Source organism: Aythya fuligula, chromosome 4 (genome assembly GCF_009819795.1).
Source record: "Aythya fuligula isolate bAytFul2 chromosome 4, bAytFul2.pri, whole genome shotgun sequence".
In the NCBI taxonomy this organism is placed as follows: Eukaryota; Metazoa; Chordata; class Aves; order Anseriformes; family Anatidae; genus Aythya; species Aythya fuligula.
Window position 1 is genome coordinate 45,710,708 of NC_045562.1, and position 13,198 is coordinate 45,723,905.

At 43.0% G+C, this 13,198-nt stretch overlaps 1 protein-coding gene across 3 annotated transcripts in view; it reads right to left on the bottom strand.

The window, feature by feature from the left end:
• PRKG2 (protein kinase cGMP-dependent 2) overlaps positions 1 to 11,441 on the bottom strand; it is a 37,927-nt gene extending 26,486 nt beyond the window's left edge. The window contains exons 1-2 of one of the 3 annotated variants that reach the window (XM_032187169.1): positions 11,381 to 11,441; positions 2,084 to 2,605 (exon numbers count right to left, since the gene is read on the bottom strand). In XM_032187169.1, the coding sequence (XP_032043060.1) occupies positions 2,084 to 2,592 (509 nt within the window). In that variant the 5' untranslated portion in view covers positions 2,593 to 2,605; positions 11,381 to 11,441. Of the gene's footprint in view, positions 1 to 2,083; positions 2,606 to 5,207; positions 5,254 to 5,495; positions 5,791 to 11,380 lie in introns of those variants that run through there. The other 2 variants (XM_032187167.1, XM_032187168.1) reach the window with 2 other exon arrangements.
• Between the last annotated feature and the right edge of the window lie 1,757 nt (positions 11,442 to 13,198).

Genomic DNA, 13,198 nt, shown 5'->3' on the forward strand with positions numbered 1-13,198 from the left:
AATTTAATCTCTGGCATGATCTATCGAATACTGAGGATACCCTAGAAATCATTTTTCCTAATTCTAGCTCTTCTGATTTAATAAAGATACTCTAAGATTCTATGATATACTTTTCTTCATTCATAATCCTGCCAAGAAATAAGTTCACGTGAGCTCTTGAGTCTGCTACAACAAATGTTCCATTAATATTTAGTGTTAAAAGCTGAAGTTTTGGTTGCATTTCCAAATTTATTTATTTATTTATTTACTTTTTCTCACTTCAGCTTAGGGAGCAACATAGCTAATTCTCTCATGCTAATTACTCTGGCAGAGTTGATGCACTTACTAGCAGTGTGTAATGAAACAAATGATGAGTTCAACTTCACTATAAAATTACTTACACTCAGGACAGTAATTAGCAGACAAATGAAAGCTGAATTCTCATCTTCTGTGATGGCCATTAAAATTAAAAATGAGGTGCAAATGAAGGAAACATGGATAGCATTGAACAGAAGGAAGTAAGGTGAAAAGAATAACACAAAAGCTGGAAATGGTGGGGAGGAGAGTAGGGTGGTCTGTTTTTAGTGCTTTTGCAGTGAATACTAAGAGTTGTTTCCACTACAGTCAAGATCAAATCAATACAGGAATGATGTATTCTAAATTGTTATGGATCTGTGGGAGCCCTACCATAACTATTTTGAACCAGACTGTTAAAGATAAAAGGGAGGGAAAATGAAATGACCAGTTCTCCTTTATCCTTTCTGTTTCATGCCATTGTTTAGGAAGACAAGAAAATGAAGATGGCATTCAAGAAAAATGGCAGTGTTAGAACTGCTTGGCCACTGAATCAAGACAGAAAATTCCTGGCTCTCTAATCTATTGTATGATCACCATTATGTTTAGACTGCATAAGCTGCAATACTTGCTTTTGTACTGAATGGTGAAGTCTGTGCTGCACTTGGTAAATCATTCTGTCCTGTGCTTCACTCTGCAGTGTTATTACAATTCTACTTCTGAAAGCACCCTAAAAAACAATCTGGTGGACTTCAGCACAAGGGTTATGCCAAGAAGATAGGTAGTAACATTTTATCACAAGTTGTAATTACAGTTCCCTTAGTTCTCATACACAGAAAAACACTGCTTGCTGAAGCTTTAAGCTCCTCAGGGTGATTCAGGCAGCCCTTCAGGCTCGAAAGATAGCTTTGAGGATATAACACAGGATGGATGACAACTACATTGAGCCTGATAACTCCTAGTTCTACTGCGGTACAGGTTCAAATGTGTCATGGACTCCTCAAAATAATAAAGCTCCCCACAAAGAGGAGACACTTTGTTTGCAGGCTGAAGTCCACATATTTGCTGGCTATCATGATATTAAATCAGATAACTGTAAGGTAAAAGAGGGTCTACAGTATGGGTAAGAATACTAGTCTGAAAATTATCCACAAGGTGAGCTGCAACTGCTGCTCCTTCTGTCTTCTGTAGAGGCTAGAAGTGTAACGATTCAAAGCAGAAAAAGTTAAAATGGGTTCCTTAACAAGGACTGAATCTGGGGGAAGAGGAGGAAGCTACTAACAGGTTAATTATGCTGTAAAAAACAATTCTTATAGTTTGCAAGAGTGAGTTGACCCCGGGCTGACAAAGCTAGTACACAGCTGAGAACTGGTGTCTATGCTGCACTTGAACTGAGGCCACCTGCTCCTTCCTAAGCCATCCATAAGGTAGGACTAAGAATTCACCCCTATGTGAGGACATCTAGCCTTCTGCCCATCAGTACTCCAGAGAACAGCTTAAACTTTAAGCAGTAGGCAAACCTGGACCTGAGACTCGGGTTCTGCTTAGCTGACGGTAAAGACAAACACTGAAGGGGCTAAAAGTGAAGATGCAGATGCCACCCACCACTTGATCTGAAGTTAGGGGGATGCAGATGATTCTTGGTTGAAAGCTAAATGGAAATCCAGCGAGCATCTAACTACCATAGTGACAAAAGCTATGCAAAAAAAAATTGGGTACTCAAATTGTAATTTTTCACAAAGACAGTATCATTGGGATCGCAGCTATATTCCTGTAACACAAACATACAACCCCTCTGCAATAAGCTTACCTGAAATCCTTTTGGACTCTTGATTTTTCAAAGGAAAACTTAGCTTGCTTGCTCAAATCATACAGCTGTGTTGTTGGCTCTGCAGATACACCTTCCTTAGCTCCTTTCCTCCTGTCAGCAGAGACTTGATTCTTTGGAGTTGCTCTAAATGGAGAAGGCTGAAGAGAGTGTTCTCCTTGAGTATTAATAACATCCTGCAGCTTGTTCAGCTGTATACACTTGCTCTGAAGTTCCTTGGTGAGTTCTGCTATGACCTTAGTCTGCATAGCCAGCTGCTCCTGAAGCTCAGCAACAAGACTTTGACCTTCTTGTAACTCTTCATCTTTTCTTTTCAGCTCCTTTTCCAGTTCAACCACCCTGCTGCAAAGAACATCAGCTTGCCCAGTCACATGGATGCCTAGACCTGGGTCCTTCAGAAACTTATAGTTGCCAGCACAACCAATAGAGAGGTTTGCTACGTGTCTATCTGGCTGTCTGAGGTGCTTGGGTTTCATTGACAAGTTCCCCATTTTGTCCAGAGACCTAGGTGCGAAAACACATTTGCAATATTACTTAGTTACACAGCCAGAAGTAAAATATTTTTGTTAAAGGGCAGGTAATTATTTATCTGGCAGCTAAATTTGAGGTAGGCTGCAGTAAACATTGTAGCCGATGGCTTTCATCCTTCCCAGTCCTGAAAGCCAGAGAAATACAGGGCAAAGAAGAAGTGGTGGGTTGGTAGATACAAAGCAAAAGTGGCTGTAACTTTTTGTTTGTTGAAGAAATATATAAGCTCCTATCACCCTAATAAAGAGAAAAAATCAAGAAAAGCAAAACAATCAAGAAGAAAAGTTCATGTTCTATTGTTAAATCAAGAAATATGCTAAATGGAAAAAAGAAAGGTTCTTTCATTTTCCCATTGAGGAATAGCTATTGATCATACAAACTCAATGAGTGGGTATGTATCTGTCTGGCTGAAATAACGTGTGATTTAGTAAAGATATGGGCAAATAACACTTAAAAAAACCAGGCATACTGACCAGGAAACAAGGATCTGGCAGGCTCATAAACTGTCTTCAACTATGGCCATAAGGAGATTGCCATGAAAGAGTACCAACAGGACAACTGTAGAGCCTACTTGATTGAAATGGTGTTCCAAATTTCAGATTACTGAGGCCAATAGGCATTTTTAATCCTCAGTAGATCTCAGTTCCTTGTACTTGTCCTGTTTTCCCTCTAACCCCTGTAAACCTCATATCTGCAGAGACTGTGGCAAGGAATTGCATAGGTCTGTTGCTTGCCTGAAGAACTTCCTCTTGTTTTTCTTTCCAGCACAAAACCAGGTACAAATCAAAGTTAGGAGGAGCCAGTTTCAGAAAAAAAAAAATCTCTCTCCTAATCTTTTCTATGCTATTTTGCAAACTTTTGTCCTACCTTTCTGCCTTAATGTGTGTCTGAATTCTTTCCCAGAAAAAAAGGGTTCTACCCTAATCAGTCCTTCCTCATACAGGACCCACTCCAAAAGTTTCAACAACGTTGCTGTCCTTTGATAACAAATTGAGGGCTGAACACAGTTTGACCTGATGTACTCCCACCAAGAGCAGGCAGCTGGCATTGGTTCTGGAGCTCTTAAACTTTAAAAGCTGGCTCAGGCTTGTTAGTGTCACAGCAGCTACTGCTGTCAAGGAACGATCAGCTTTCATGGAAAACTGTTCCTCTCTGTCATCTACTCAGGAAAAGTGACCAGGAAAAAAGAGCTTGGATTCCTGTTGGAACACTTGCTCTCCCAGCCCTTGTTGCAATCAGAGGGTTTACAAAGTGACCTGCCTTCTTCCCTGGACACAAGCTTTGGCATATCTTCTATTGTTTTAAGAGAAGCAAGGAAGCAATATCTGCTGCTTAGGTCAGAGTGTATTCGATCCATGCATATAGGGGGGAAAAAAAACTAGCACGCTGCTTTTAGTGGTCCAGTATTCAACAACCATTAACCCACTGCATGCCAGAAGCAATCTTGGAGCAATGTCTGTTTCCAGATCCCACATGTGGACCACAACAGTGCCAGGTCACAGCTTGGTGTAGTTTGAGCCTACAGAGATCTCTGCTGGGAGAGAAGGAATGAGTTTAGGGTTGTATTGCCCAGGCACCACACAGAGGTTTTTCAAAAAAAGCCTGCTCAGGTTCCTGATGAAGCCTGTTAAATTGTACCTTGCTATAGCAGAGGCAGAGGAGACTCCTGTCTCAGGTGAAACAAGATTTTTTCCCTTGGATTCCAATCTTTGCCTTATCAAGACAGTATTTTACTAAGTTTTATAGAAGTATTGCTGCATGGTGCTTTGGCGTGATGACAGCACTATGCTGTTAATAAAGTTTATCACACATAAATCAGTACTTCAGAAGAGAATTTAAGCAACTTGCACTTCAAGGTACCAAATCAACTCATCTCTGAAGAGGGACTTTTTTTTTTTATTAATGCCTATGGCTCAACCAAAAATCCTATCTCAGCACGCAATAAAACTAAACTGTTTTGTTACGTAGGTGAAAATGAAGATTACTGGAAATATTGCTAGCACACACAACAGCCTCCCACACTACATGCAGTAGCATTCACCACATTTCAAAAAGGCCATCCCAGACTTAAAAAATGACCTCTGAAAAAGGATAGGGTGAATGCCTAAGGCACAGGAAAACACAGTACGAAGATTGAATGCAGCAGCACAACAGGTTTACCAAATAAAGAGCTGATGACTCGGAGGTTAAAGTTTATAATGTAACAAATGAACTAGAGTGAAAACACAGGAACTTCTCCAGTCGCATGTGCAAAATTTAATAGGCAGTGCACAATGCAGCAAACATTGAGATCTTACTGTTTCCATGCAGTGCCCTTTATTGGCTGCTGGTATAGGAAACTCTCAAGGCCACATATAAACAGGACTCAAGAAAAGCCAGGCAGTAAAATTCAGCACGACAGTAAGCAATTTAACAGAGAACTCAAAACATTACACCTCAAAGGTTTGAGCAGTCTTCACCTGTAAGCGAAGAGACAAAAAGAGAGCATGCCCTGTTCATTTCCTACAAAGCATCTCACATCCTCTGTGGGTCCATCACTGGCCAAGACAGGGCTGGGGAGCGGAAAGACTCACCCTACCTGGAGAGGAGGACGCAGACCACTCGGCAGATTCAGCCCAAGCCAGTGCTGGGTGTCCAGGCTGTGCTTGCAAACCACAGCCAGACTGGGCTGGTGCCTCTGCCAAGACCCCCCCGGCCTCCTCACGGGGCTGCTCTCACCTGGCAGGCTCAGCCCGATGCCTCTGCAGAGCTGAGGTGGGTGGAAACGCCACCGCACGCTGTGATCGTTGCCCGTCACTGTGCTCGTTGCCCGTCACGGGTGGCCAGGAGGTGCAGCGGAGGCGGGTGGGGAAGCAGCAGTACCCACCCGGGGCCTCGGTGCTGAGGGGGCTCTGGGCCGGAGAGAGGGCCTGGCGTGTCTCACGGGTGGGCGGCTGAGCTGCTGCAGGGATCCTGCAGCCCTCGCTCACCGATCAGCTCCCGGGTGGCGGCACGCAGCCCTCCTGCCTGCTGCAGCCCCCTCGCTTGTCCACGGGTCCGTCCTCGGGCAGGCTGGAGCTCCTTGGCTGCCCCCTGGTCCTGGTTTCACAGGGGTGGGTCACTCCCAGCAGGTGCCTCCATGGTGCTTCCACACAGCTTCTTCTCTTCGAGGAGTGCTGGCTCTAACAGTGCCAAACGCTGAGTGAAAGGATTTCACAACAGCCGAGGAGCTGCACACACGCTGCTCCTACTGGCGCTGTCAGGCAGGCTCAGTCTGACCCCAAGCTGTAGCCTCTAGGACTCTGGGTCTCTGATTTTCTTCTCTATACTTCACTGCTCCTCTTTGGAGTGTCTTTACATTCACCTCAGATTATTTTTTGCCCCACTCACAAACTCAGAATTGCTGCCCAAAGCTGCCAGCACTGGAGGAGAAATACCCTGTCAGTGGTTTTCGCACTGCCCCTGAAATCCCTCCTGTTTTCCCTTCTACATCCTGACAGCCCCACCGGTGAAAAACCTCCACATAGGCATATCAATGACAAATATTCCAGGCAACTCCATCACATGAGCAAACGCCAATTTCCCCACCTGTAAATCCCCCTTTGACTTTAACAGACATCCGTGTTCAGCGTGGCTGCTGCAGTCCCTGCCTGGGGTTGCAGCGAAGCAGCTCACGTAGACTCACAGGACCCCTCTGAGGAGAGCTGCACACATTTACTTACAATCTAGTTCTCGATTACAAAAGACAGGATTATAAATAAACAGCGGCTGTACATTTTGCTGCCTACTCACAACCTCCGAATGCCAATGTTGTAGTGATCAGAGGAGAAGCATTTGATGAGAAAACATGCCTCAGCAATTGCTTGTGCTCTGAAAGTCAAAATCTGTCACATCCACCGAGGCGTACAGCAGTTTGTCAGCATCCTCTTTTCCTGTTGCAAAAGTGTATGTTTTTGTGGCAATCCTGCTAGGAGCACACTTGTCTACAGATACTACACGCTTTATTATCAAAAGACTCAGGCAAGACAAAGGCCCTCCTACACTTGTTTCTGCGCAGGCATGGAAGGAACAAGACTTCCTATTTTAAGTGTTTGCAATCACACTAGATGAGGTAACAAAAGCAAGGACAGCACAGTCCCAAACAGAGAAATGAAACAAGTAGTCTATGAACAAACAGGAGTGAGTGGCAAAGCTCTGAAAGGAATACACTGTCAAGGCCCTGAAGGCTCTCATAACCCTTAGTGGCCCTGACCACCCTCACTGGAGCCCCTTCCCCACAGCTATGGGTCCAGGAGCTCTATTTAAGCTCAGCCAAGGGTCTTTGCTCCTTCATCTTAAACCTTACGTATGAGATGATTTTTTGGCTTGACCTTGGATCTGCCTCATCATGTTGATATTGCCAAATCCTGTGGACTGGCCATGATCTCTGGTTCTGCTGGGCTCCTTCACTCAGGTACTGTTGCACCGGACCCTGGACAGTAAGGCCCTTGCCCTGCTGGCTGTCCAGTTTCTGTGTCCCTTTCACCTGGCTGGCTTGTGGCTCATGTTCTCTTAGAAAGCACCTCTCCTCTTGCTGTTCCCTAGCACAATAGTACTGACTTATGTCTTATGCATAACATCCTCACTTGTGTGCATAGGAATCAGTTCTGAAAGAGCAACATAGCCCAAGCTGCTTCAGATGTGTTTTTTTTTTTTTTTTCCCTATTGACTCTCAATTTGGGAACATGTAAGGTGGAAAAGATATTACAAAGACTAAGATGGGGTGCAGGGGGAAGGTGGAAACACGCTCTAGAAAACTAACCTGGTAAAGAAACTCCAGAGTATACAGAGCCAGCAATATTAGCTAGAGCTAGAAATCCCAAGATGTCCTATTCTAAAAAACGTCTGGTATGTGTTACAGAGCCTCTTATCAGATAGCATTTCAGGGTGGCAGTATGAGGGGGATACAGCTAGGAATTCTTGGTTCAATCTAGACTCAGAATGAACTTGATGTGGCACTAGTTAGTTCAAAAACTTCAAAACCTGCTTTTCTGGCTACTTGTTCTAGCTTTATTCTGGGTTTTTCTTTTGCCTTTTGAGCAGGTTAGCATGAGTGTACTATAGCTTAGGTTTGGGGAGTTGGAGGTCATGCTGTTATTTGACCAGCTCAAAGGTGACTCACCTCAACAGAAAGTCACCAGCAATCACCCAGCTTTATATTCCAGAACAGATGGAAACTGAAAAATACAGGATCTAGAGATCAGTGCTGCAGGTTGTTGGGTTCAGCAGTCATAATGAGGTTCTGGACCAGCATGAAGTTGCAGAAATCAAACAGAGCCTTTTACAGATGATGCAAGTAGAAATCAGTCTATCAAGAGGTGTGTCTTTTCAGATAACCTGTAATTGCATTCATGGGTCAAAGACATTTTGACTGAGAAAGGAGAATTCCTCCTTCCTCTCCCCATACAGAAATGCCCAAAAACTACCCCACTTAAATGAAAATACCTATTGTAGTGTAACTTAGGTATGTGCATCAAGGACTGAGTGACTGACTTTGTTGTTGACCCAAATTAATTTCCAGTGTCTGGCTTCACAGGAGACAGATTTCTTAAATTGCAGCCCAGAAGCAAAGCTCCCTGCCCAAAGGGGCTCCTGTGACAGCAGTGACAGATAGGAAGCACTGGGGGGACCTGGTGATGGCAGGTGAGAAGGGTCATCATGGGAAGCATGGGGTTGTGTGTGGGTAAGGTGGAATAAACAGGGGTGGGGGGGAGGAGAGAGATATCCTCTGGACCCCCAGGTGTCAGTCTGGCTTCACAACAAGTGGACACTGATTTAGCAGCCTAACTGGTCACAGTGGACCTGGAGAAGACTCCAAAAGCCCATACACAGCAAAGCCCTGCACTGTCTCTGGCCACCTTGAGTGTTCATAGAGCTATTGTAAGATGCCCAAACACCCCTCTAAGCCTCTGCAGAGGGATGTGTGAGGAGAGCAGCCATAAAGGAAAAATGTTGACAGAATAAGACATCCACTAAAATACTGACAGAGAAAGATACCTGCCAGCCTTGGGTCTCAGAGCCTGGCACCCCAGAGAGCATCCTTGAGAAGTGTAGCTGGCATCTTTGAATCTCAACTGGGTACCTGAGAAACTAAGACATCCTGAGATCTTTAGTGAGCACAAAAAAAAAATAAAATAAAAAATCTGTGATAAGTAATCAGCCTGGGAAAGCAGAAATCAGCCTGGCTATTGGCTGTTCCAGGTGGGAAAAGAATTTGGTCTGGCTTTCTCACAATAAAAAGGAGATAGAGTTGAAATTGCTCTGAAGCAACTTGGTTTTCACTTTCAATTATTTCCTGGACAGCATGTACTAAAAGAACACCAGTATTGCACAAGCCCTATAGTCTATAATTCCCACTCAATTATTTGCAAGCCTCTGGGACAGTAATAAAACCTGTAAAGTATAATGGGTATGTCCTAATTATAATCCTTTCCATTTGCAATGCTGTCTATTATCAAAAACTGGATCAAATTTAGTACCATAAAGTAGGGAGGAGCAGGAACATGAAAATATGGAGCTTTAGATTGTGCCCTGCTGTTATAAAGTTGACATTTTGAAACAGAACAAACAATGTTATTAAATATATTTTCCTTGCAGATAAGAATGAAATGGTTGGGGATTACAGATTAGTAATGCTATTCTTCCTTTCTGATTGCTAGACATATTTGCTTTGTAAAAATGTTGTTCTTAATTCTGTGGCTAGTCTGCTGAATCAGTAATTTAAAAGGATGGCTTTTTACCAGGACCAATAAACGCATCATTCACCAGTTTTAATGGCTGAAACAACATCAATTAAAATGTGTTGTCTTTTTAAAAAACAAGTCCAAAGTTCCTCCAGAGCCTCCTGGCATCAGAATCATTATGTGGTGCTATAGAGATGGTACATGTCCCTAATGTCCTTCAAGAAGCAACAGGACTCATTTCAATATAAGAAAATCAAGACCTTTAAAGTTATGTTTTATCCCTGGCCAGCCTTTCAGAATTGCAATTTCAATACTGGAATTATTTTTGTGTGTTTTCTGATGCTTTTACATGGTATTGCGTTTGGAATTGGAAGTAAAAATGAAACAATCTCCTCTGTTTAGGACAAGTATTACAGAAGAAATATTGTCTCAATTTCAACAAGCCTGCATTTGACCCAGCACTTACACTTGAAGTCAAAGCTTCCCAGGGGGGTTATATCTTGCTGATGTTTTCCAGTTTCAGACACATTACACAACCTTAATTAAGTTACTCTACCTGATGTTCTTTGCCATGGACCCTGTGATAATTGCCTGTGTCATTCCTCCCCTAGCAACCCATAAGATGCAGCTTTATAACTACACAACAGTAGCCTGCCTAAGTGCAGTGTGTGACCTTAACAATGGTGATCTGATTAAAATGCTACAAGCACATGTCCAAGGCAAATATTCAGCTAGTAGTTTTGTTACATAGGACATCGCTACTCATGACCATTAACAGGGGCAGTGAACATATTTAGATTCTACTGGGACCTGGAGGCAAAATCAGATTGACATGATGGAGCACTAAAGTCACCCTGCTGTGGATATAGAGACACAGGGCAGCTACATTTTTGAATCCTGTGACTATGGATATCATGGGACAAATCAGACTAATTAATCTCCCCAGACGTTCCCACAGCTGACATGCTAATAAAAGACTTAAGACAAGTTCTGTGATAAGCATACTACTCCAGAGCTTCTCAATAGCGTGATTCAGTGAGATACTTTAGGCTGTACATCATTTTAAGCACAAGAACTGGCTGACCTGAGTCAGGAATGCCACCCCGTGCTACTGTACAGGCTGCTGGTTCCACACGCCTTTCACACACCTTGTCAAGACCTTTGAAACCTCTTCTTTTTTCTCTCCTCTAAGCACACAATGACTACAACTTCTCTATCTCACAAAATAGTCTACAGAACAATCTTTCCCATTCAAATTCTTCATTCAGCCTCTCTGTGTTCCCTTGAGCAGACAGAGTCTTTTTTTGTGTTAACGTTTCTAAGAAAAGGAAACAAACAATAAATATATAGTCACTGAGGGCAGTTCAGTGCAGAACTAAGAGACAATATACCGTACCTTGCCAGCCCTGAGGCATTTATAAGCAACAGTAAAAAAAAACAAGAAAGCTAGTTTTATTTCCAGGCTGGGAGAACGTAACTTGAGATTCGTAGAGGAAGCTGAGTATGCTAAAAAGAAAAAAAAAAAAAAAAAAAAAAAAAAGTAGGAAGTAACTGAGTTCTGTGAGTGGCTCTGCCCTGTCTTTATCCAGCAAGGCAATTCAGCACGTGGTGCTCTGAACATGGCTTACAATCTCACACATGTGGCTAGGTGCCCTTCTGTGGTTAACGTGACCAGGGCACTGCAGAAAGGCACCTGAAAGCTAGGAAAACAAATCCCAAGCCTAATAAGACAGCATAGAAAGATAAATGTCAATTACAGGGACCAGAAAAATGGGGAGCTAGAATCAGAGGTAGGCTTGCATGTGACAAGGGAGATAGAGACATGACATTTGAGATGTCTGTGAGACAGTGGAATAGAGAAATCACAACTTATAGCTCATAAAGAACATAACTACTACATCTGCAAAAAAAAGGCTAGCAGAATTTAGGGAGGTGGCATATTTTTTTCAGACTGAATGCACTAGGCAGGCACGCACTTAAACATTTTTCTGTCCTGAATTACATGTATAGTATTTTCCCATGGCTTGGCTGTATATGACCGTGTACTTACCATGTCAGCCTTCTTCACTGCTGCCCAACTCCATCCCTTTATCTGGACAAACTGACTCTTGCTTATGACCATATGACCATGCATGGTTTTTCTTCCTCTGTGATGTGACAGGCCTGTTAGCCTTAAATAAAAAAAAAAAAAAAAAAAAAAAAGAAAAACAGAAATAAGCAAGAGGAACATATGGTAAAAATGTCTTGCTGGACCCATGTGAATAAACAAACAGCTGTCTATCTGTGTCCTACAGGAGGTCACAGAAGCAGAGATAGCACAAACATAAAAACAAAAACAAAAACAAAAAAGCATTTGGACTGGAACTTTTTAATTGACAGTGTGGGGGAGCTGTCTATTTCTTTAACTCAACGAATTTGAGAGCATTTCTTACAGCAGTACTGACAGAAGTATATGTAAGATTGTAATTAAATTATATTTTACCTTTTCATTCATGCAGTTCATTTAGAAATTTTTTAAACATATGTGTGTGCCTATAGGCCCCAAAGGTCAGAGGTGGAGGTTAACTCCAGACCTTGAAGACTGGGGGAGCACAATGCTCCATCCGCCAGGGTAAATCACACAACCAGTACCTCCTAATACTGATGCCAAATGTCTACCACCACTACCACATCCTACACAAAGGCTATCTGGAACTTGATGAACCTCACTTTCCAGGCCCTTTGAGGTCCTTTGCACTTCCCCTCCCTGCCTCTTGGTTCTCCTTTCCTTTCCCAACTGCTTTTCTGGAGGCTATATTTAATTTTTCTGTTCAGTGCAGACATCTGGTGCTTCAGTTGGTGACAGCAGCTGAAAAAATGTAAGGAATAGACTAGGATAGGATAGTTCAGTTGGAAGGGATCTACAAAAATCATCGAGTCCCACTGCCAGGCCACTTAACAAATAACCAGAAATTAAAGCACATTCAGGGCATTATCCAAATGCCTCTTGAACAAGGGTAGCTGAGCAGGGTCTTTTATCTTACCACTCGGCTTAAGGGTAGAAAAACTAACTGTATTTGCAGCAAGGATTTGTTCTCCTGCTTGCTCCCCACTACCTCACAGCTCATCTTCGTCCCTCCTCAAGCTATGGGGACCTTCTGGTCCCAGGTGTTGAGGGACAGCTGGCTGTGCACGCTGACTGTGGGCTCCTTCTGCCAACACAGACTCAGTCTGCAGAGCAAAAAATACCTGCAATGAATCGGGGGAAATATTTACTCTCTCTGAAGTATTATGGCTGCTGGCACTTTTAGGATCTGCAAGCATCTGTGTTTTTATCCCTTTTTTGCACATCACCCAAGGGAAACTGAGGCACATCTAATGAATTACCTGACCAGGTGGAAGAGTGGCTCTGCTCCACAGGCAACACACAGACATATACTTGCCCATCCAAAAGGAAGAAGGTGGGGGGGGGATACAGATAACGCAGAAAGAAAAGAAAGCAACAGCAACAAAAAGAAAACCAAACAACAAAACAAAACAAACAACAACAACAACAGCAAAAAAACACAGATCAGTATAATATTCCTCATTCTGGGAAAGCACTCAGGAATCAACAGAGAACATTTCTTCAATGCTCCGAGTAAAACCCACTAAGTTTCCAATCAAGATGACAATTACTCTCTGCTTCTGCAGGAGAGCTACTCCCAGGCAGGCTTCTCCTGTGGTACTCACGTGACTGAACTTCTTCAGAAACACTTTTAGAGTTGTGGACCCAAAACAAAAGCTCATCTGAGGATTCTGACAGTGTAAGCATATTCTTCTGTAAAGAAATCACTGTATTATGGGGTTCAAAGAATCTTAACTGCTGATTTGGTCAGGACACCTCGAT